The sequence below is a fragment of the Maniola hyperantus genome, chromosome 14 (genome assembly GCF_902806685.2).
Source record: "Maniola hyperantus chromosome 14, iAphHyp1.2, whole genome shotgun sequence".
Classification (NCBI taxonomy): domain Eukaryota; kingdom Metazoa; phylum Arthropoda; class Insecta; order Lepidoptera; family Nymphalidae; genus Maniola; species Maniola hyperantus.
This window is the reverse complement of record NC_048549.1, coordinates 2,333,457-2,359,445: the sequence shown is the minus strand read 5'-3', so window position 1 is coordinate 2,359,445 and position 25,989 is coordinate 2,333,457. Positions and strand designations below refer to the sequence as shown.

General features: G+C 37.8%; 2 protein-coding genes across 5 annotated transcripts in view; one reads left to right on the top strand and one right to left on the bottom strand.

The window, feature by feature from the left end:
• Nucleotides 1–25,989, bottom strand: part of LOC117988107 (probable E3 ubiquitin-protein ligase RNF144A) — a 197,743-nt gene that overhangs the window by 25,699 nt on the left and 146,055 nt on the right. The gene's annotated exons all lie outside the window — the stretch shown is intronic.
• LOC117988577 (uncharacterized) overlaps nucleotides 1–25,989 on the top strand; it is a 109,098-nt gene that overhangs the window by 80,214 nt on the left and 2,895 nt on the right. For all 4 annotated transcript variants that reach the window (XM_034975737.2, XM_069502989.1, XM_069502990.1 and 1 more), the window contains 4 exons: nucleotides 13,669–14,342; nucleotides 18,261–18,415; nucleotides 23,741–23,834; nucleotides 24,511–24,665. In XM_034975737.2, coding sequence (XP_034831628.1) covers nucleotides 14,196–14,342; nucleotides 18,261–18,415; nucleotides 23,741–23,834; nucleotides 24,511–24,665 — 551 coding nt within the window. In that variant the 5' untranslated portion in view covers nucleotides 13,669–14,195. The remainder of the gene's footprint in view (nucleotides 1–13,668; nucleotides 14,343–18,260; nucleotides 18,416–23,740; nucleotides 23,835–24,510; nucleotides 24,666–25,989) is intronic.

Genomic DNA, 25,989 nt, shown 5'->3' with positions numbered 1-25,989 from the left:
CGTTTTAACTCAATCTTAAGTAACGATTAGCGACTCTGAGTACGGCAGTAAGTTACTTCATTACCAAATCAAAGCGTTAGGAGACCGAGACGTTTTTGTTGAACAAACAACTTTTTTAACATTTATCAAAACACTTTCTCTTCGAAAATCACCTCTATGTCTTTACCATTAACAGATGTACAGTAAAATAATTGAATGAATAAGAAAGCTGGTAAGGTTGTAACGTGAAGTCAAGGTCGGCAAACAGGTTGCGTGCATGGCGAATCGAATGTGAATCGCAGATGTCAAAACATATTGTTATTGAAGACGTGTCTTTGGAAGACGGGATTAATAGAGTTGTACCCTTATTATCAGTACCCTTATTATAAATGCGAAAGTGTGTTTGTTTGTTGGTTTGTTGGTTTGTCCTTCAATCAAGTCGCAATGGAGCAACGGATTATCGTGATTTTTGGAATGTCGAGGAGTTCCGCATATCTCTGAAGATCTTCATCAGGATCTAAATCTATATAGAACCAGCATGACAATGCATATAGTTTCAAATGACAAAGAGTTATCGTAATAAATTATTAGGTTAGGTCCAAAGAATATGGTTAGGTCAAAATTACGCATTTTAATGACAATCTCCTGCTTTTAAGGGGTTTTTATACTTATACATCCGTTTTGACAGTCTGTAAGTTCATCCATTGCTCTCTCTTATTCATCTCACCCAGATTGTCATTTAGCCTTTCAAAGAATAAGATTTTTTTGATACAAAAGTGCTATCTTGGATCTGAAATTTTCCTTTAAATAAGGCTACACACTTGTTGAATATTATAAATACTATCTACTTATAACGACGGAAATAGGATTAGAAAATTAACTAGATTATAAGCAAAATGTTGTTAGAGTAGTGTCATAGAATTAAGAATTAATGTAAGGAATCTAAATAAAGCTTTTATAAATAAACTATTAATAAACTTAAATCTAAAAAAAAACTTGTTGAATTGCTGCACACATAAAATTATACCTGGTATTCAAAGTTGTAATAAAAATTGTAAAATATTTTGGCATTTTAGTGGATTTAACGCTCGGCGATTAGACGATTGTAACAAAGCCAACAAAAAAACGCAACTTGCGGTTACGTACGGGTCAAGGCTAATCACTCCATAAAGCTTTGTGAAACGTTGTCATGCCATCACGACGTCAAATGAATATAATCGTCAACTGGCAGACAAAGGAGTTAGATATGGTTGTAGACCATCTAGTCTAGTAGACCTTAAGAGCTAGCGCGCACCTCGGTAGATTTTCGTACGTTTTTTCCGCAAAACCTGTGAGCTATATAGAACTACATAGAACCGCGCGCACTGCGGAATTAATTCCGCACCGGATTTACATACATTTAAATTCAAATTTACGGATTAAAAAACGCACCGCAACTCGCCGCATCGTGGTGCCCGCTAGCTCTAAACCTAGTTGTTCAGATTAGGACTAGCTTATTCCCGAGACTTCGTCCACGTCACTACACTTTCAAGCCCTGCGTATTCCGATGTCGCCGTACAAGCTCTTTGGAAGTCCAAAGCTTATCGATTCTTTGAGATATGTGCCCCAGCCCTTGCCCACATTAGCTTCGCAACTCGTTGAGCAATGTCAGTTACTCTAGTTCTTTTTTATAGATTTCTTCATTTCTGATTTGATCGCGTAAGACTTATCTTTCTATTCTACTATTCTTGTATCTAGGTGAAATACAAAAATATAACACCTCTAAAAACTTGAATTACTGTTTGAAGAACAAAAAATACTAGGGAAGTGGTATAGGTTAATGAGAGGATATACGCGGCTTGGCTGAACCAGATACGGCGTCAAGAAAACCAAAAATAGACATTACCGAGACATGTATACATACCTACGTAATTAACATGTTCAACGTAAATAAAAAACACGACAAGAAACTTGTTAAAAGTAACTCGTTTAAGCAAACACTGGAAAAAATAACGGTCAAGTACGAGACGCGCTGTTCCTTGCAGGATTCCATGCGTCAAATAGTACACAATCGATTCTGGTAGAGAATCTAGATTTGAAATATTCGCTCTCGTAAGATGGAAAATAACTGAAGGGCCTTGTTCAAGTCTGCAATTTCTACCTGATATCGAAGGTTAGATGTAAGCGCTGTAATATCCCATATCTTTCTTTACAATAAGAGAAGGGATTGAGAAGACTTGAAGTACGAAACTGCAAAGTTACATCGGTAACAAATATCGCAATTTGCGATATCGCTGTCCTTAGACCTTGGGACTCGAAACTGCCCAAAAAATCTTTGGCTAAGCATTGTAAGCGCGGGATATGAACGTCAATAAACTCAAAAATCAGATGCTCAAGGTCAGATAAAATGGGCTAGAGTATGCCGAAAAGTAGATCCCCGCTTTGAATTAAATTAAGGGGAGTCTATAGCTAAAGGGTATAAAAATAACATCTTCGACAATTTTCAAGTATCTTCCTTCGTTTGCTGGACCCTAAAACATAATACAATATGTAATCAGTCACGTCAAACTTTTTTTTTGACACTCAAGAGCTTCTTTTTACGTCTCAATTTAATTATGTTTGAGAAGTTATCAAAGGAATAAAGAAGACCGTAAAATTAAATTTTTGAGGGATCCATTACTGCATCGTAAGGACCCGTTCAGTGTAGATTTACCTAGTATGGTGTAGAATCCAGCTAAGTCCTTCCACGATATCTTTTTTAAAGATTTTTGGTTACAATATACTTATGTTTCTGTAACAAACAGTTCTGTAAAGAACAGTTTTTGTCGATAAATCGCTACTGTCATTTGTATAACTGCTGGACAAAAAACGGTGTTTTATGGCAAAAGAACTATAGGATATATTTAGTGGTTGGTATGACGACAACTAAGATATGTCCCTACAATAATAATAATAAATTATGTCGAGGTAAAATATGCTAAATAAGCTATTTTCCGTGATACTAAGTTATTCTACAAAAACATGTTTGATGTTATGATGATATCATAATGGTGACAACTGACTTCGGGCACGCACCTGTAACTGTTTGAAGTTATGTGCGTTAAATGTTATTTGCTTTAACAGTGAAAGAAAACATCCTGAGGAAACTCATCAGCATCACTTCTGTATAAATCGCACCTTATGACATTCGTATATATTACTTATTTAACTAGTTGCATTACCATTTTCATATCAGAAAGTACCTACTGAATAGCCATTGAATCGTGGGATATGATAGCGGTATTAATTGCTGCAAGCAATTTCAATGACGTTTTGGCAATCGCATTCAAAGGTATCCAGAATTGTGAGCATTGCAGCCCCTTCATTAATGGGAAGATGCTATGCGCAACTTTCTCCTGTATCAACGTACCTACTTACTAGACCATTTGATCATAAAATATTTTGTGTCCATGAACTTGAAAGAGGTATGACATTATAACACTATACATCCACACATAAATGTTTGCTACGCGGTATCGAACCGGGATTCTAAATAGCGTATGTCAATCTTTTATTGATAGTAAGCAGCTGTGACCGAAGCCTTCGAAGCTAGAAGGACTAGCTTATGCTCGTGACTTCGTCCGCGTGGACTACATAAATTTCGAACCCCTATTTCACCCCCTTAGGAGCTAAATTTTCACAAATCCTTTCTTAGTGGATGCCTACGTTTAGTTTAGCCTAATAGTTTCAGCTGTGCGTTGATAGATCAGTCAGTCAGTCAGTGAGTCAGTCAGTCACCTTTTCCTTTTATACATTTAGATATATTTTCGAGTTCTTTTCTATACTTTTATTATTTTAGTCTCCAAATTATGTCATGTTACAGAAATTAGGTGCCTTTTATGATTAGTCTACAGTTCTACACTATTTTGAAATTTAATTTCAAAATACATAAAACCTGGCCGCTTCCCACAGAAATCATTTGGTAAATATTTTAGTACCTAGAGAATTGACGTTCCCGGAATGAAATGTAAAAAAAATTGTATCGGACGAGAGTTCTAGGACTAGGGTGTTCAGTATTTCGATAAATTTACCTCGGATACGTATAAAATTACAGAATTAAATTTCCGAAAATAAAGCTAGGTATATAGCTAGTAGCTTCACTCATTATTCACCTTTAATAAAACAATATGTATGTGTATAATCACTGCTGATTTCAGTCGGTGCTACAATCCAAAGCAAAATGCAAAACACTGGCTGAAAAAAGCAGCTGTCAAACCTCTATCGTCTTTACGATTTTGTTGGCTATATCCTCTCCTAAGTGTGCTGCTCGGTCCTGCGCTGTATTCAAATTGAACGCATTTGGTTGTCCGCGTGCGGTGCAAACTTCGCGCGGGTATGCAAATGTTACGGCTGTGAGGTTATAAAATGCTAAATTCAGACATGCTTCGCGGTCGAGAGGTCATTGGCGCGCAGGGTCACATTCTTCTTGGTCGGTTAATACCCTTGCACCACCTGTATTTACAAATTTGGTCTTCAGTTATGTCGAAAGCAAATTGTTTGGATTCAAACAGCACTTTTCTCATATCTCGAGCGTTATCCGAACGTCGCGTCAAGCAAAAATATTAAATCGTATCAATCACGCGTCAAGCATGTAAAATGCTTGACACAAGCATCAAGCAAACATTGTAAACGGTCAAGCAAAAATCAATGCTTGACTCAGGCAAAAAATCTATGTGCTTGATGTCTAGCCGCTTGACCGTCTAGGAAGCTCTTTACATTTTTATGGATATTCTCTAGCTCTTTTGAACTTTATATAATAAAAGCTTTTGTTTATTTTGATAAAATATTATAAATTATAATGACTTCCGCGTATCGGATGGACGAAGCCCGCATATCCAAGGCGTGGTCGCATTATGGAAGTGTATGGAAATTGCTGATTTATTTTAATAATCCTATAATCCAAGCCTAGCCTTTGGCTTGCTTAGCGTAATAACTGAACATCCTTTAGGCTGTAACTAACCTACCGCAAATGTCTAAAAGCAATGTAAGTATTTTAACCATTCGATTATGCGCCTCTAAAGTCTAACCTCTAATCTCTATTATGCAACCTTAGAAAATAGAGTAGAAATTAGAATTCATTTTAGTGCAAATATATTGCAAAATCATTTAAAGCTTCAGTACCGTGGAGAAATTGAGATGAAAATTTGTTTTAATTAAAATATTAAGTTAATAATAAATTATATTATTTATATTTATATTAATTAGTAAAATGATTATGCTTGTTTTCTTAGTTGAATAAATAAAATAAATCTTTTGGTACAAATAAAAAAATATATATATATTAAGTTTGGATTCTTTTAATTATTGTGTCAGAGATCAATTTCATGTTTGCCACTCAAATTAACTAATTTTGTGAACAGCAACACATGATTGTACTTAACGTTTCTTTTTAAAATAAGACAAACTACTATACAGTTTCCTTTAGGTACTCGTTTGTAATGTTTTTATGATGAAACAGAGAAAATGTTGAAATTATAAAATTAAATTGATAATCCCTCGTACCTAGTTTTAATTTTAAGTACGTAAATAATTATCACCACTATATCATCTTACAAATTAACAATTTTGACTATGCACATGTCCTGAATAAATAATTTGATTTTGACTTTGATCACCAGCGTCCATAGGCTGTCCACTGTTGGACATAGGCCTTCTTTAATGAACGCCAATACACCCGGCCCTCAGCCTTCCTCATCCAGCCATCACGGCCCACCAGCCTCTTTATATCGTCGCGTTTACTTATACCCGGTCTCCACTCTAGCACTTTTTGAAAAAAAATTAAAATTGTTGAACTTGACTTGATCATGAATCCACATACATACAGTTAAACACACGTCTCAAATTCAAAGTTGCTGGAGAAATACCGCAAAAACACCTATGGATAATACAATACATCGTTTTGAAGTCTACAATTTAAGGGATAAGCGGAGGCGATAAATAGCTAAAGGGCTTACCAAGGAAAGAAAGATTTCCCGGCTGAGTTTGTTGTGGGCTTCTTCTCAGACCCAGGGCGCATTTGAAACCCTCGTAGTTTTAGTTTTAAGTCTCAATTAATTATCACTATTACGTCGCCTTAAAAATTTAACAATTAACAATTAAATAGTGTACAGTAGCTTTGAGTTTTAGTTTGTGTGTTTATACACACAACCTAAAACTCAAAGATGATATTACGTTGATGGATGACAGGAGTGGAAGAAAAAGACATGTTGTGCCGACCCCAAGTAGCGTGGGATAAGGTAAGGAAGAAGAAGAAGAGCTTTGAGTTTTAGTTTGATTTTTGGTTCTGAATTTTCTGAATAATTATACAGGATGTAACCAGAATGATAGCAAAAACTTAGCGTTATTGTTATCCTACCTACGCAGAACACATAATCCAATACCAATAACCATTTGCCTCATTTTGTAGTTTTAGTCATTGCGTAAGTAGGCCATTCAGAGTCAATGCCCCGCCTACGTTCGTTGACCTCTAACGTCAGTCTGATGTTTTATTTGCAATATATCGTGAACTTTTACAAAATATAGAAATTTTTAAAGATTTTTTTGCGTTTTTTTTGGTCTTATCATATCAGTAATCATCAGTAGTGTCATCATTTTCGCAAGCGTTCTGGTTACACCCTGCAATATGTATTTATATTTTAGGTGTACAAAAATTCCTGTCCTTACAACTTGAACCATACACCATGGCATAGACACCACTGATGTGATACTAACAATAGGCCGTTCAATTTGGTATTCTGCTTTCAAAATTTAGACTTCACAACTTTCTAGAGTGTAAGCCATTTAACAACGGTTAACATACTCTACTGCGCTTAGAGTTTAGATTTTGAGCTCATAAACAAAACTTACCCAACTATTACAGGCTATGTAGTAAGTAGGTACCAGCCGCCCCTTTCTCAGCACTCATCATAATTGTATAGACTACATAATGAATTTACTGTACTGCTAACTTTTATCACAACCTCGGTGAATTTTTGGTCACGATTGGCCATCCCTAATATCTGGCCGCCCTAGGCCCGGGCCTAGGCCGATCACAACCATTTGTTTGTAGGCTTTAACATCATGTTTGCATTGTTCGATTCGTATAACGTCATCTTGTCGATTCATAAAGTGTTTGTGGCCCCTTTTACTATGATGTGGTCTTCATAATAAACAATCCTTGTGATTATTTTTGAAGTGAAACTTCTTGATCCGCTTAGGAAAGACCGGTGGACGTGATTTTGTGAAAATTATCTCAAATTCGCGCGGGTAATGAGCGTGTCATGAATATAAAATAAAAAACCGGCGAAGAGTCAGGCTCGCCCAATGAGGGTTCCGTACTACAGTCGTATTTTTTCGACAGTTTGTAAGATAATTCAAAAACTATGATACATAAAAACCTTTCATATGATACCCCACTTGATATAGTTATCTTACATAGAAAATTGAAAATACTAATTATTAGTTCATGAACACAATTTAATTTTTTTGTATGATGTAACCACAAATTCACGGTTTTCAGATTTTTCCCCAAATGTCAGCTATAAGATCTACCTACCTGCCAATTTTCATGATTCTAGGTCAACGGGAAGTACCCTGTAGGTTTCTTGACAGACAGACAGACAGACAGACAGACAGACAGACAACAAAGTGACCCTATAAGGGTTCCGTTTTTCCTTTTGAGGTACGGAACCCTAAAAAAGAAGTTTCACTATCGTATGTATGCAACGGATACACTCAAATTTTTTTCTTGTAACATAGGTACCTGAGCGATGACTAATTTGTCCTTATGACTGAAATCTACCTTAGTTGCAATTCTTCTAGTATTTTAACTTCTAACATAAATACAACATTGTTTTGAAATCGAAGCCTTGATCTTTCCACGTATAAGTACTTCGGAGACACATTAATTAAGTGCGAGGACAAATTTCACCGCCCACTTACATCTGACCGCAAAACCGGTGCGATTTGTGTGAATCTTACAGACACATATAAAGGCAAGCAGCCTTCAAAAGCTCTTTGATTTTAAATACCACACTACTTATATCTCAAACGTTCCGAACTTGAGTATTTTTTTCGTCATTTTGCACGATAAATACTATTACGCATAAAATAAATGATAACTGTTTTAGAATGTAGGTACACGTAAAGCCATTTTATATGATTTCCCACTTAATATATTAATCTTAATTTAAAGGTTGAAAATACCTACTAATTATAAATTTTAATTTTTTTTTGTGATGTGACCACAAATTCACGGTTTTCGGATTTATTCTTTTACATGTACTATAAGACCTACCTACCTACCCATACCGAATTTCATGATTCTAAGACAATGGGAAGTACCCTATAGATTTTATTGACAGACACGACGGACAGACAGACAGTCAACAAAGTGATCCTATAAGGGTTCCTTTTTTTTCTTTTTGAGTTATGGAACCCTAAAATAATTTAAAAAAAATATTTGCATCTAGGACAATTACTAATGTCTCACACACTACGCCTGCTCTGTGCTCTGGCAACAGCTAATACAGACTCTATTATTGAGCTTTCTATAACTTAATAGGTATGTATTGGTATTTATTGTCAACCTCTCTGACGCTGTGGTCTTTGAGATCGCGGATGAAATTCTCGGAGAAGTGAATTTGGAAGTTTATAATTTCTAAATTACTGCAATACCTACTGATTCTGAGCACAACCTAATTTTAGAGTATTCGCATACTATTCTTACTAATGTAATATAAAAAGGACAGACGCAGTTTGACAGTTTTAAATTTAATATTTACATAGATGGTAAAACCCGTGATTTTAGCGCACAGTCGCTAGTAGCGTGCACTAAAATTTAGAGTCTTTAAATGTAAAGTTCATGTTCTGTCCCTTTTTAGCATTGTTAAAAAGAAAAGGATGCAGATAATCTAAATTTAGTTTAGAGAAAGACAACGGAATCGGTGCCGTCTGGCTGATAGCCCTTCATCCGTACGATGCCGAGAAAAAAGATTAGAGATATTACGTTTCTCCGACTTTTTACGGTTCAGATCTATAGTCATAGCTTGTTAGGTGTAGTGGAAAACTTCCTCAAAGATTTCACAGCATTTCACACTAACATTAGGTCACTAACGGGCGAGGGCAAGGAAACGTACCTATTATTTGTGAAAGTTTTAATGAAAGTTTATTTATTGTACCTATCCTTTATCCGACTTCGGGTTGTAACTTGCACGAGTTGCAAGCAACTTGTAGGTAGGTATAGTAGGTGTTGTATTATAGCGGCAACAGAAATAAATCATTTGTGAAAATTTCAACTGTCTAACTATCACGGTTCATGGGATAGGTACAGCCTGGCGACAGACGGACAGACAGACGGACGGATAGCGGAGTCTTAGTAATAGGGTTCCGTTTTACCCTTTGGGTACGGAACCCTAAAAATTACACGATTCTATCAGATGCTATCTTGATGTTATAAATCGATAAAATGTATCTGGTACAGAAAACACGTAGGTATAGATAGGTACCTGCCTAATATTGCAAGTAATTTGGCAGGTTGATCGATGCAATCGATTCAACAATTATTCGATTCTTGCATCATAGTAATCGATTACCATCTCGGTTGCCTTTGTTTTATGTGCAACAATAAACTTGTGTTTTAGGCTATTATGATTTTATCTTCTTTTTATTGTGTCAGATGCTTGGCCGAGTGGTTTGCATGCGAATCGATGCCAAAGTATTTTTATTGTAATTTATTAACATTTGTAGCGATCTAATCGCATTTTTGTTTATTTATTTAACAGGGAAGGGTCAAATAACTGTCTAATATGGTATATAATATTATTATATAGTCCGTAAAAAATCACTCCTCGCGCCATTTTAACTTTATGGGTCAACTGTCAACCTACCTAGTTCACAGAATCCCGTACCTAATACTCGCTTAATCGTATTTGTTTTTTTCCACTTTATCTAGTAAAATGTCTGGGAATCGTGGTCTAAGCTAAGCACTAAGAACTAAATATATCTGTTAGAGAATCTTCACATAACAGTTTTACATCATTGATTAAAACCAAAGCACGTACCTAATCAACTAATGTTTAAAATCATGTAATGACTAGACAATTACACCATGCATGCAGAATTAGTTAAACAAATGATCGGCATTCTACTAGTAAGCGATGCGATAGAAAGTGTCAGTGCATGCAATTATTTGAATTGCATGATCCTTACAAGGACCTCGCATGAATATTGAAAAGATGGAATGGTACTTAGTTGATGTGAGCAAACTACAAAAAAAAATTTGGGAGAGGAAATCTAAAAGATATGAGTAGAACACACAACTTTAATTAGGTACCTACCTAGACGTATCTAGAGGTATTTTCGCGTTGCCACATATCTTTTTAACAGACTTCGAAAAAGGAGGATGTTCTCAATTCGTCGGAAATCGGAATCTTTGTTTTTTATGTATCTTGACCGATTTGGAAGATTATTTTTTTGTTTAAAAGGGTATACTTTCGAAGTGATCCAATGTAAATTTGGTGAAGATCTGATGAACATCTTCGAAGATAGATAATAGATCTCCTCAACAGATAAGAGTAAATTGCTCGCGTTCTGTGTACCTAATAGCTCAGTAAACAGTAGGTAACCAGGCATAGCATATTTTAATACATGGGGCCACCAAAGATTGTGAAATAAAAAAAATTACAAAAAAAGACTGACTTTAATACCTTACCACAACTACTAACAAGTAAAAATAATTTAATTTATTACCGAATACCTACCTAATATATGCGGTAATAAATTAAATTATTTTTTATTTTTTGTGGTTGTGGTAAGGTATCGAAGTCGGTTTTTTTGTAAAAAAAATTGTAACTGATATTCTAAATAGATATGATTTGTTTTTAATTATCCTCTGAGATGTAAAATAAAATAAGAAACACTAGTACTATTTATTTTGTCTTTTACCGAAGCCGCAATGCCTCCACGTAATCTAATTTTTTCGTAACTGTCCTGGTTTGTAACTTCGCACATGGTCACCCTACATAACGCGTTAAGTCATAAGTTATAACTCATAGTCTTAACTCATTGAAAACAAATGCAAATTCACATGAAGTAATAAAAACTTTCCCATTATTAACAAGTCCTTACTGTCAGTCATGCTTCTTGTGTTAACTACTCGACCTCAATCGATTAAATTAATAGAGAGTTGAATTGATCAACGATTACCTCAAACACTTATAAGGGTTACCACCAAAGTTTAGACTATCAGTGAAAACCGCAACGTCAAGTTTTTCGATTACTTATTACAGTACCTAATAAAATTAATAGGTCTTACTCCTGTTACTCGGTTGTTATTTATGTCAACATTATTTCTCAGGTTTTTTTATTTGGGCAGCGATACATTAATAATGGTGAACAGCAAAGGTGAGCCCCTATTTTTATAATTGTATGATGTTGGTATTTATATTTTTTTATGAAAAGGTATTTTTTCTTTTTATTTTTAAGTATCGTCAATTCTTAACTCATTAAATAGCTATTGTTTACTGCGTTTTATTTATAAAAATCCTTGCCATTTTACAAAAGGCGAAAGACGCCGTGACTTTCTGATTTTTGAAAGTCGGAAGTGACAGCCCTATAATTTGAACAGGAATAGTAGGCACAATTTGCAGCTGTCATTATTTATAATATTGATATCGACGTTTAAAGGTTGTTTTTATAATTATTTTTCAATCAACAACCACTGACAATGAGATCGTGATTTTGTCAATAATAGGTACCTTTGTAATATTTATGGATAGACATTGCTGCACCTGCTGCTGGTAGCATAGAACAAAGCATGATATAATAAAATAATAAAGGCCTTCAATAATAAAACCATAACTCTGAAAAGCAGCCTCTTTCATTTATGTGTACCTATCTGTACTTAATTGAGTTTACGGTTTTCTATTTTTCTCATATACTTTTTGTTTTTGAAATTCCATGTTCTATGTTGTGTGTTCTTTTTATTTGTATATTTTTTCTTAATATGTTTTAAATTATGCAAAAATTGAGAGAAGGGAGGCCTTTGCCCACGTCTGGGATGACCTATGTACGAGACGCGTCGGGTTTCCCGTACAGTTTAGTAGTTGTTAACGTTATTGATAGAAGTTCATGATATTATGTTAAAATCCCCGTAGTTAATAGTTCCCCGTTCCCTAGTTAATAGGTCATAGATAGTTTGTTTGATAAAATAGATAAATAAAAGATGCTAGTTAGTTTGGTGAGTGATTGTATTAGATATAGCCCACACCGCAACCACATGAGTAGATATCCCTATTTAAATTTATAAAAAAATGTACGAGTGGCTCGTACAACCTCTAAATATTCTCAAAAAAAAGCATTGAATGTATATCATTGGTTAAACAGTCAAATGGTTTAGTACCTATAGTCCGCGACAGGTTTAGATGCCAATCGGGGTATGAGGCGAGGGGACGCCCCGCACACCAGCACCTCACTCCCGCTCGCCCGTGCCTGATTCGCGCGGGGGTTGTGGGGGTGTGCGGGGCGTTCCTCCCCGATTGCCATCTCGCCTGTTGCATACTATACCAGCTAAACTATATAGATAGCGAATAATTACAGTTACACTCTTCCGAATAAAAAGTAATATAAATACTTAGCCTTTTCTGAATAAAGATAAAATTATTATAGATTACTCACCTGACCTTTTCATTTAAATTAATGCCTAACCGCCTTTTAATAATTGACTCGGTAAACTAAACAAAATTAATACCTGTTATTATCACCTCATTTTATCTCTAATCAACAATTATTCATAATAAGACACCAAGAGCGTGTGAACCCGGTAATCATCAGAAACAATGCCTCCAAAGTGGACGTAACAGCAAAAACAATCTGCAATCGAATTCCGATCAAAACGGTGGATTGTATGGACCAGCTATAGGTCAATATCGCTACCTAACCGCAAATTACTTGCTCAAGGTTATCAGATAAAAAGGTCAATTGTAGTATATTTTGTAGGTACGAGTACTTAGGTTTGGGTAGTGTCACCAAAATACTGCGGAAATTTTTCCGAGACTATCTATGATAAGCAATACTGAGAATTGTTCCAAAACTATTTCAGACTCTTAAAGAAATGGTGACACGTTCATATTGTTATGAGATCTCACGATAAACGGCTTCTATTTTAGGTTCCTACCATTGATCGCTAAGTAGTTAGTTAAGAAATTCAAAAGAAAAACAATGAAAACCTAAATAAGGCAAGGCGATCGGATTCATTCATGGTCTTTGTTATAATATTATAATTTCTTTCCAATTATTTATTATAAAAATAATGATAGTTTAGATCCTAGACTTAGGACAATTCTGTGGACCACGGACTCCCATGAGTGGAATAAATAATAATATTAAGTCATCATCATGATCAACTAATTACCGGTCCACTAACGAGCATGGGTCTCCTCTTAGAGTGAGAAGGGTTTTAGGCCATTGTCTGCCGCAGTGCCAATAAATAAATGATAATAATTAATATTAAGTACACGGTGTGAAATCCGCACGAATAACTTTGCGACGGTTTTTCCTTTGCCGAGAATTTCGCTAGATGTATCCCTACTTTTTAACGGCACTTATACTTTCTAATTGTTTCCTTATCCCATTTTCCAGATCAAGATATGGCTACCCTAATCGTACTACAATATAATCATTCCTTTGTTACAGGCCCACCGACCTACAAACCAACGTGCAAGTGGAATCAAGATCGAAAGTATTACTGATTAAATTCTAACAGTAGGATGACATTAATGCACCTATTAAAAATCGGGACAATCAAATAGATATCATTCCAATGCAGCAACCTTATCTCGAGACTTGATAAAATCTATTTATAATCAAAATCACAAATTGGGTACTCTGGACAAAGTTTTCCAACGACTGGCACCCGTTAAATAAAAGTTTAATGCGATTATTGAAATCGCACTATAGAATCTGCCAATATCAAAGAGTTCGCTAGTGCACTCATTCAGTCAATAACTACAGTAACAATGATAGTAACTTTTGGTTAAGATCAAAAAGTTCTACCAAAAAATAGATACCAACCATACCTGACAAGATAACCATAAAAGATCTATAACAAAATCCGCAAACATTAACCAATTATGATCGTTAATTAATAAATCAGTAATTTTGAACAACAAGGGTTGAATAGGAAGATGTCTTTACAAGTGACGTAGTGCACAGAATTCAAGATGGCGCATAAAGTGAAGACCAACCACTACGTGGCGACGCATCGGTCGGGGGTGGATTCGCCTTCTTCAGGGGGGTACTTGCATAGATCCTCGAGGGATGAGAATGATCATCGAGCACCATCGGAAAGGACGCTGTCGGAGTATACGGTAAGTGTTCGGTGCTTTTTAGGGTTCCGTACCTCAAAAGGAAAAACGGAACCCTTATAGGATCACTTTGTTGTCTGTCTGTCTGTCAAGAAACCTACAGGGTACTTCCCGTTGACCTAGAATCATGAAATTTGGCAGGTAGGTAGATCTTATTTTAGTTAGCTGACATTTGGAGAAAAATCTGAAAACCGTGAATTTAGGGTTAGATCACACAAAAAAAATTAAATTGTGGTCATGAACTAATAATTAGTATTTTCAACTTTCGAAGTGAGTGACTATATCAAGTGGGGTATCATATGAAAGGTCTTCACCTGTACATTCTAAAACAGATTTTTATTTATTTTCATGCATCATAGTTTTTGAATTATCGTGCAAAATGTCGAAAAAATACGACTGTAGTACGGAACCCTCATTGCGCGAGCCTGACTCGCACTTGGCCGGTTTTTTTCCTTGTTTATACTCAAAACTCATCCCCTAGGTATTACCATTAAATAAATCTGCTTGTAGGCGCGCGCGTGCGAAGCGAAGTCATAAACACTATAAGTACGCCACAAGTGGAGATGGCAATCGGGGAGGGAACACCCTGTACACCGCACAGCCCCCGTGCTGTCTTAGTGACGTCTAGCCCCCAAGGGGGGAGAGTGAGCATAAGGGACAAGGAAGAGACAAAATAATTTGTAGGGAGTCAAGAAGAAGAAAGCAAGTACCGAACGGGCGCTCTCCCGCGATTCGGCCCATATAACCGAGAGGTTGGTGGGGCCATGGGAGGTGGAGGGTTGTCCTTATAGCCCCCGTGCTAACCCGGTGTAGGCGAGCGCGGGTGACGTGCGGGTGTGCTAGGCGTCTCCCCGCCTCATACTCCGATTGCCATCTCAATCTGTCGCGGGCTATGTAGCTATTACTACGCATAATACAAATTCTTCGAATCGTAAAAACAGATCGACATTAGTCTTATTTACGTTCCGGAGCAATGACGCAAGACTGCTTCCTTCATAAATTAGCGAACATCCGCAATACATAACATTATTCAATACTGCCGTCTGTGTGCTCACCTAATACGGTATCATACCATGGTAAGTAACTTGATTACCGGGTTGGTATAGTGCATTTAATATTAACTGGCGTGTTTCCACTTGAGACCGTCAGGATTAAGTCGTGGCGGGTGAATTTAACAGTATCTATACTGGTTGGTTTGCAACAAAATATAGTATAAGGTTGAACCGGCTCCTTTAAAAATGAATGGGCTCCATGAGTGTTTGATTTATTACCCCTATTGTTTACGTGGCATGTTGAATGTAATCCTATTGTTATTGCTAATGACGGTCTCAAGTGGAAACACGCCAGTTAATATTGAATCCACTATACCTGCTATGGAAATATTTTTTATTTAACTTATCATCATCAGTATCACTACATTATTATAAACTAGCAGATGCCCGCGACTTTATCATGAATTCGTTGATTTCCCAGGAGATAAAGTAGCCTATGACATTTTCAGGTTTTTGACTATAGCCATTATCGATGCAATAAATCACGTCGATCCGGTGCTGCATGGCGGCGTGATTGAAGGACAAACCACGCACTTACTTTCGCATATCTAAATATATAAAAGTAAAAGGTAAATGAATGACTGACTGATCTATCAACGCATATCTCAAACTACCTACTGGACGGATCGGGCTGAAATTTGTCATGCAGATAGCTATTATGACGTAGGCATCCGCTAAGAGAGGATTTTTGAAAATTCAACCCCCAAATGGGGTGAAATAGGAGTTTGAAATTTGTGTAGTCCACGCGGACGAAGTTGCGAGCATAAGCTAGTTTATAATATGGGTAGTGATTCTTTCTAGAAAGCGAAACCAAGCGCCGTAGTTTGTTAAAATATCATAAACGTCTACCGTAACTACCAAACAGTGATTTATTTCGGCCCCGGATCATGCGCAGTTAGAATCGATTAAAATGGCACAGAAATACATACAAGAATACCACAATCAAACTGAACGTTTGGCGATTTATCGCCATGTTCGATTATTACTGCCAGCAAAGCTACCTAAGAGGAAAACTGGTGTGATTAAATAACGATATGATTAAAAGGGAGAAAGATAATGTTGCCAGAAAGCGAAATACATAGAAGCAGGCGATATCCATTTTTGTAGAACTCTACCAAATGCGTTTCCCATGTTTGTCTCTATGGTTGTTATAGTTTTGCTACCTAGTTGGAAATATACTTTAACTCATAAAAACCTCAAAATGATTTTATATACCTAGTTTAGTACTTATTTAACAAGGTACTTAGCAATACTTATATAGTACTTATTTAGAAAGGCAGTAAAGTAAATTTTTTCTTCAACTCACGTTTAGGGAGTGCCCTGAATTTTTTTTCCAAACCCTCCCTCCTGAAATCGTTGACAAAGCGAAATTATTTTTAATTTAAATTTTTAATAAGTACACTAGTTCTTGAAATTACCAAAATTGTGTTGATTTACACCCGCAATTATGTCGCGTGAATTTAGGTTTTGAAAAAACCCGTGGGAGGTCCCTAGATTTTTCGGGATAAAAATTATTCTTAATATTACAAAGTATGTGCAGTGATAGAAATGACCATTAAATATAACTAGTTAAGTAGTAATGTGTGGCACAATTTCAAAAAATAAATATTTTTCTTTCTTTTCTTTCTTTCTTACTTACTTTCTTAGGTACTAGCCTATTGCTCACGATATTCTCTTCTACCAAATATATCAAATATTTTATAGAAAGCTTGGAAGGACATTCCAGAGATTTAAATTAAATTATGTAAACCCTTCGCATAGTTTCAATCGTTTTATCCAAGAACTGACGGAGGGTCAAGTTACTTGAATTTCAGCAAATCGCTCGATGCAATGCACATCCCTCTCCCACCAAGTTGTAACCTAGTTTAAATTCGTATTGTTGAATGGTTGAATGCTATGTAGTACTTACTGCATCGGCTTGCGAATCATAACAGCTTTTATTGCGAATCAATCGTTTGTAACGCGTTCCAAATTGGAACTTCCAATACGTAACGCTAGTTGTGATTTGATAAGTGACTAGGTATAAGTCCCGCAAATTGCTAATGGGCGTGGCCGCCATTTTAGTGACGTCAGCACTAGACTGAAGTTTCGAGCTGATGGTATATTTTTATTTCGGCTAACGTGAAAATAACGTGATTTCGATGTTAATGAGACATGGTTCCAGCGCAATAGCAATTTGCGGGACTTATACATATTTACGTCCGGAAAATTCCAATGCAATGAATGTTTCTAAGATAAAGATTAGGTAAATTTTGCGATATCCAATCAATCAAATCAATCACTCAAGCAGCCTGTTTGCGTCTACTGTTGGACATAAGCCTTCCCAAGAAAGTGTCCCCAAAAACGGTCTTCCGCCTTCCTCATCCATCCACTTCCCGCTACCTTCTTAAGGTCGTCAGTCCAGCAGGTCACAGGTCATCCCACACTGCGATATTATGATCATTATAATATACCTACATAGAGCGGTCAGAGTTCTCCATAATGTTCTCAAAGGTGTGTGACCAATCCGCACCTGGCAAGCGTGGTGGACTGTAGCCCTTTCACATTCGGAAAGGAGACCTGATCTCAGTAGTGGGCTGGCGATGAGTTGACCATGATGATGATGCAGTCAGTAGTCACAGCTTGAAGCGATCGCTGAATGTGTTGCTGATCGCAAATCTCGAGAACAGCTGAACCGACTTCGCTAATTCTATTTTTGTAATATTCCTTGAAGTACGGGGATGGTTCTTACGGAGAGAAAAATTTAACAAAATTACTGAAAAAAAATCGACTGTGAGGCGGTACGAAGTTCGCCGGGGCAGCTAGTATTTTATATTTTATTGTATGTATTTTGCTGTTTTAATATTTTTTGTTTTGTTTTAATTTGCAGACGATAGACGAGCGGACGCGCTCGCCATCTGGCGGTGGTGAGCGCGACAGGCGGAATGGGCGACCGCGGCACCACAATGGCAACGGGTCGCCGCGTGACTCCGGCTCCGAGGTCTACGTCACTAGCGCCGCTTACCGGCCACCCTCCGAAATTAGGTTAGCATTTATTGATAAGTTGACCATTCAACCACCGACCGGGCGTCCTCTGCCTCGGGAACTCCTACGATCGCCACCACTAGCGTGGCACGCAGGCGATCCTAGCGATGATGATGACGACGCGAGACCCACCGGATATGACACTATCTTCGCGCGCGATGGCCAGCCTATCGTCCGCAGCGCGGAGATCTCCACCGGACCAGACACCACCCCTGTGTGCGACGGCGAATCTATCCCGCAGCGCGGGGAACGCAACCAGCCACGAGGCCCCAAGCCAAGATGGCGGGCCCTAGCCGGTGAAATGCCGGCTAGAAGACCAACACCGGGGTAACATGAACACCCCGCGCCCTACCCGGGTAAGGAGGCTACGCCTCGAGGCCCGTACCCCTGCTTGGCCTTCGGTCAACCGGAGAAGACCCTGTCGCATAAGTTGACACCGACGAAGCAAGTAAGGTGCTAGAGTGGCAACCTCGAAATATGCAGCATTAGAAGACCGTCCTATTAAGTGCACGGACGATCTCAAGCGAGTCGCTTTTGACACGACGCGCGACGGCACAAGGCTCTCTTCTATGGAAAGACCTACAATAGATTACAATTGCAAAGACGCTCCTTGGTATAATCCGCGACAGGTCGAGATGGGAATCGGGGCATAGCGCGGGTGACGTGTGGGTGTGCGGGGCGTCCTCCGGCCTCATACCCCGATTGCCATCTCGACCTGTCGCGTAATATACACTATACATAATGTAAATTCAGCGTATAGTTTGGTGGCAGAGCAAAATCCCGTTGAAATACCTCATTTCAGACAATATAAGTAATCGAGTCGAACCAATTACCGCGTGTACCTACTATCATAGGGAACTGGTACTATGTTGATGCTGCAATCGCCGCGTGTGGATGAGTCATACACCGTTGCGGCAATTGCACCATGCTCTATGGGTAATTTGCCATCAATCCCGCCGTTTAGTGTGATGGTTTTGTTTTATGCGGGGCTGTGTAGACGGGCAGTTAAAATGCGGCGTCTTTTTGTGTCACACACTATCACCGTAATAATAGGTACCTATATTAATAGCCTTTGTCTTGACCACAGAAAATTCAATCTCAAGAGTACGTATATACAAGGTTTTGCATGAAAACAAAATCGTGAAATATTGGCGGGGGACAGGGGAGCATGTTTTGTTGTGATTAGTGGACTCAAAAGTCACGTAATCAAGACAATGTGCGGAATGAGGGTGGGTTGACTTTGCTCAGCAAGTGCCTAAGCTTGGCGATCGAGGGTGTTTGGCAGCAATAGGTGGTGGTCTGTGGTCTTGACACATGATACAAAACACTGTTCAGGCGAATTTTTTTACAAGTCGAGTGCAACTGGCTGCAACAGACTACACAATCTATAAAACACTGCCAGTCTGTCTTCACACATTCGCTTCTATGCGAGACCAACAGTCCAGCGCGTTTTTTCTTCAAACTATAACAGAAAAAATGTCGCGTTCGAAACGCTCGTCTATGACGTATATAACATTTGATGAAAACATCTCCACTGGCCGACACGTTACGTGATCCGTTGGTCGGAATTAGGCGAATCTTGAGAGATAAGCTGCTCTAACTGGTCGTAACGGTGCCTTTGTATGATGGACCTATGATTTCAGATTTCCTATTGAAATTATGTACAAAAGCTTTTAAGGTAAAGGTAATAAAGTGGTTTTAGAATCAGGTTTATAGATCGTAATTTTATCTTACTTACAGTATTTCCTATATAATATTATTATGTATGTCAGAAATAATATAGACAAAATTGCTTAAAGTGAGTAAGCTTATTACTTACTCGTGCATGTTGATTTGCAGTCAAATCATACAATAGATACCTACCTAGATCGTAAGATTTGGCTTGTGATTTTGGCAATTTTTTTCTTTTATAATTTTGTTTGAACCATTTAACAATATGCGATCCATTTCATAAGGCACTAGAAATAACCAAAGTCCAATAATCAGCCAGGTAAATTAAAATAAATAAAATAAAATTTATTATAACATAACTACCTACGTGCTTTAAGTCACTTAAAATTAAGTTAAAATTTTGTTAACTACTTAACAACTTAATGCGTGTAAATTAGGGGGGCCTGGGGTCAGATCCCAGGCACGCATCTAACTTTTGAGAGTTATGTGCGGTTTAAGATATTAAATATTAAGGAAAATGTCGTAAGGAAACCTGCATGCCTGAGTTCTCTACATAATGGTATCTTGAGCAAATATAGAAATTATAAATATCCTGTGGCTGATTGGTTGACTCGGGAATTGAATCCGAGCCGTCCCACTTAGGGCCTAAGAAGACCACAAAATCTTTGTCACTTCTGTATAAATCGCGCCTTAAAAGATATCCAACTAACTAAAAACTAATCATACAAAAAGAAAAGTATTGAAAAAGTCTATAAAGCAAGATTTGATACAACATGAAATTCCCACGGCTAAACGTAATTTCTTTTGCTTTCTATTCACGTCCTTGATGTGAAACCGTGACGGCAGAGTTTCCATTAAGTTATTTTGTCTCCAGGAATCGTCATCAAATCGAATGACTTTTTGTAAAAGTTCGTTTGCTTATTTTTGTTGTGATGACACTTGGTATTTGTAAAAAGCCGCTTTCTCAGATTTTTGTTGGTTTTTTGTTTGATTGTTAGAAATTTATTACGTAATTATTACCACTATATAGTATATTTACCACTAGTATATAATAATATAATAATATATAATAATATAATATATATATAATATAATATATATATATAATATAATAATAGTATATAATAGTATATATAATAATATAATAGTATTATTACCACTATTTCCCACACAATTTTCACCTGACTGCACCAGAAGGATGGCTGTTTTTCGGGTATATTAATTATATTATGACTTTAAAAAAACGGTAATACCCTAGTGTTAAAGACTTCAGTGGTAAAGCCTCAGTTCAAATCGGGGAGTCCAGAGATCGATTACGGGCACGCACCTGCCTGTAACATGTCTGAGTTGTGTGCGTTAGCATATCACTTGAAAACATCGATCATGAGGAAATGTGCATGCCCGAAAACTCTCCATAATTTTTTATATCTAGTAGCCGACGAAGGATTGATGATTATAATAAATAATAATAGCCTTTATTTCCCAATAAGTAAATTTAACAAAACACTTAAGTACACTTTTCTTAAACATAGTTAATACTTAATTCTATTTCATTCGATATGCTTAACTAAGTAGGTAATTCAATCAACTTTTCACATTTCAACATACATAACTACATAAATATTGTACCTATTGTATATCTATATCACAACATATTATTATTATGTAGTTATGTATGTTGATGATTATAATAGTATCTTCAAATAAAGCTACTCATATAATTGTGATAGAACTTCACACAGGTGAGTTCGTTTAATCATCAATAATAATCAATGATTATGTAAATATATGTTCTCGTATGTATCCAATAAAATTGTTAGGCCTCATAGCCTAAACGGGTTAAGTAATAGATTTCAATAAATATTAGTTAAATAATAGTAGGTACTTAGTAATGGTCGAGCCAGCGCGTGCCAGACCTTTCTTATTTTATAAAAGCTGTAAGTTTCTCTGCGTATTGTCCCCAAGACTGGGAGGAACGTTTGTTCGGATGTTTGTTTGAAAATCATGCATGGTGGCTTTAATTTAATTTTAATTTATTAAATACAATATTGCAGGATGCGGTCTGCAGCCCATAGGTATCGGACTTTTACCTTCAGAAAAATATTTACACGCGTTTATCATTCCATAGAGGTTTGATGAGTTAAAGTCAGCCTTTTGTCCATTTCGTGACATCTAATTTGTGTTTGTTCAACGTCTGTACGCCTTCCCGTGACTAAGGGATTTGTAGTTCGTTAGTAAATGTCTTTTGTGATGATTACTCGAGACTTTCTCTTTGAACTGTCCACGCTACACAATAGACCAATCAAAAATAAATACAAAAGTACTTGATAACTTTTTGTAATGTCTCAATTAAAGGCTTAAAGTCAAGTCTTAAACATAAGTGCCTTATAGATTCGTTGGTTTTAGTGTTCTTTATTTTTTAATAATGTCTAAAACTCTAAACAATGTTGGGTTCGGTGAAGCCGTTGCAGTTCTCTCGAAATTCGAGCGTCATTTTAAATTTTAACAGGCTTCGGTGCCTTTTTTATGTGTTCTCCGAGATTTCTTTTTTTTACTCAATAAGTAGAGGGAGTTAGCGAGATGGTCCCACAAAAATTTCTAGATCCAACTCCTTAATTCTGATGCTGCAGGGTACTACACTCCTGGAACGTGAGAATTCAGGAATATTACTGTAGGTATACCAGGAGCTGTAGACTCCACAATGCACAATTGCAAATAAGTACCCTTAGCTTCCGTCAGTCCACCCAAATAATAACAAAAACACTAGGTCACACACATAACCAGACAATATAAGCATCTGCATCTGCATAACAAACGGACGGTCAAACAAAACGCTTGAATAACGTTATGTCACACGACTTCGTGACATCCGATTCGACCTTGACTCGGAACGAATAGGAGTCGTGACTCGTCCACTAACGTCGGTGATGATTCAATAAACGTTATTATCTACCTAGATAGTTATGTGGCTATTTGTTAACTGAATTAGTGAACCGTATACAATTGGAACTAATTTTTGTATCGGTGACGGATTTGAACTTGACCACAATGTCAAACGGAATCTTTAAACTTAGCAATTTGAACTCAATGAGCGCAGTTGTCAGTCAGTTAGGCAATCAGTTTCTTCTTTATGAAACTGATTGTTCACTTTGTATATCTCTGCGGCGATAGTCTAGTGGTTAGGACATTGGCCTCCTATTCGGCGGGAATGGGATTCGATCTTGACCACGCACCTCTAACTTTTCAGTCATGTTTTGTGCGTTTTAAGCAATTAAATAACACTTCTCCATATTTTTCCGGGAGGTAGGTACAGTACGCGGCCGAAAGTAATGTACATCGACCTTTAGAAGGAGATAGCAGATTTGTAGAGCGCTGGCCCTGTCGTTGAGACCGACAAAATGTCATATAGGATGAGTGTCATACTAAAGGCTGATGTAGGTACATTACTTTTAGCTGCGTACTGTACCTATGTGAAGTTTGCGAATCCGCACTTGGCTAGCGTGCTAACGTCTGGCATCGCTGCCGTTGCCGTTGGATATTTAGGGCTCAAGGACTCTGGCAAAATATCACTACTTACCTCAACTTACGTCAACATCAGTAGACAGTAGATATCTTAGAAAAATTGCTGAAAGTAATCGCTTTTTTGGTCCACAGTCGGCAATCGCGTGCGCCTCGCAGTGTCTACTCGTACCGGAGTCAAGTGGCGCCCTCTGTCGCCTCCACACACCGCTCCAAAGTCTCCAGGAAGGTAAGACAAGTTAACTCTATTTTAATCATCAGTATTTATTTTATTATTATAAATCCGAAAGCGTATTTGTTTGTTGGTTTGTCCTTCAAACACGTCACAACGGAGCAACGGACCGACGAGATTTTTTGCATGGGTATAGTTAAAGACCTAGAAAGTGACATAGGCTACTTTTTTTTAAATCAAACATAAAAGGGAAATCGAAGTGTTCCCACAGGATTTTTAAAACCTACATAGACGCGTATGAAATCGCGAGCATCAGCTAGTCTTTACTTTCAGAACAAAAAGTACAAAGTAACTAAAAAGTAATTAGAGCTATATATCTGACGTCCCATAGTGAAGCCGAAGCTGACTAACCAGCTATCGTCAGATCGCCGCCCCCCCCCCCCATTTGCCCCATCGTTTCTAATTCGAACCGCTAACATATGGAACGCCTTTCCATTAGTTTACCTTCCACTTTTAATATGGTTATCGAGTAAAGAATGAGTACTTAGGCATCTTCTAGGCAAGCGCGCTCCATCATCACTTGCTAGCAGGTCTGTAGATTATTTTTGGCTGAAGGTCGCCGAAGCCGAAGGTTCGGTCGGAACTCGGAACTAGGTACTTATCATTCGCCTTAGTAGTACCACCTTCCGCTTTCGACTTTATAGCTAACTGTGATTATAATAATGTGTTTCAGGCTGGAGTGAAAGTGGACGCGATGGCAGCGCCCAACCCCTTGTGTCCCAACGTGAAGGGCATGTGCTGTCTCATGCTGCTGCTGAACCTGGGCCTCATCCTCGTCACGCTGGGCTTCGTCATCGTGCTGCAGTTCTTTGAGCCACTGTTTGTTTGGTAAGTTGGTAATATACACCAACCCCTTGTGCCAACGTGAAGGGCATGTGCTGTCTCATGCTGCTGCTCCTGGGCCTAGTCCTCGTCACGCTGGGATTCGTCATCGTCCTGCAGTTCTTTGAGCCACTGTTTGTTTGGTAAGTTGGTAATATACGCCAACCCCATAATTATGCCAACGTGAAGGGCATGTGCTGTCTCATGCTGCTGCTCCTGGGCCTCATCGTCGTCACGCTGGGATTCGTCATCGAACTGCAGTTCTTTGAGCCACTGTTTGTTTGGTAAGTTGGTAATATACGCCAACCCCATTTGCCACCGTGAAGGGCATGTGTAGTCTCATGCTGCTGCTCCTGGGCCTCATCCTCGTCACGCTGGGATTCGTCATCGAACTGCAGTTCTTTGAGCCACTGTTTGTTTGGTAAGTTGGCCAAATACGGCAACCTCTTATGCCAGCGTGAAGGCATTTCTTATCACATACCTACTACTGAACCATTATTATCATAATTTCAACCCATAACAGGCCCACTACTAAGCACGCGTCTCTTATCAGAATGAGAAAGATTTGCGCCATAATTCACCACGCTGGTCTATTTGAGAATGTTATGGCATGCAGATTACGCTTCTCTCGATGTTACGCTCCTCTGTGAGCTCTCCGCTGTGATAGAAAACATCGTGAGGATCGTAATCCTCACAATCTTTTCTTTCACCGTTAAAGCAAGTGATAAACCGACGTAGCTCCAAAAAGTTAGAGGCGAGTTCCCGGTATCGAATCCCGGGTCCTCCAAATGAAAGGTTTAGGCTATCACCACTTGACACTGACAAGAACAATAGAGCTTATATCTACTGTGTTGTAAGTTTATTTACGTATCTACCTAGTGGAAATCCCAATTGATTGATGTGACTTGTGTTGAAAATACCCGCAAAAAAAGGGTAAGAAAACAACTGAATTCATAGTATGGACTGAATGAATAAACAGTTCCCACGTTTCAGAACCGAAGTGATAAGTGAAGTAGGTAAACTGTTTCGAAACGAGATCACTAAGCGAATGCGGGTTACATTAGTAGAATACATCTCTATCCTCCACAATGAGCTATGGTCTATGAAGAATACCTTAAAGGTGCATTCTCATGGGATGTCATATCGCGAACACCATTTTGTGTCGGCCAGTACATTTGGGCAATTGATGCTCTCCATGGGCCCGTGTAAAGCAATCGAACGGTCTATGCCTTTACAGAGACCGCCTCATAAGACAAATAATTATGAAGTTAAGTCATGTCACATATTATGATCCATGTTGGTAGGCGAGTTGCACATACCTCCAGAGATA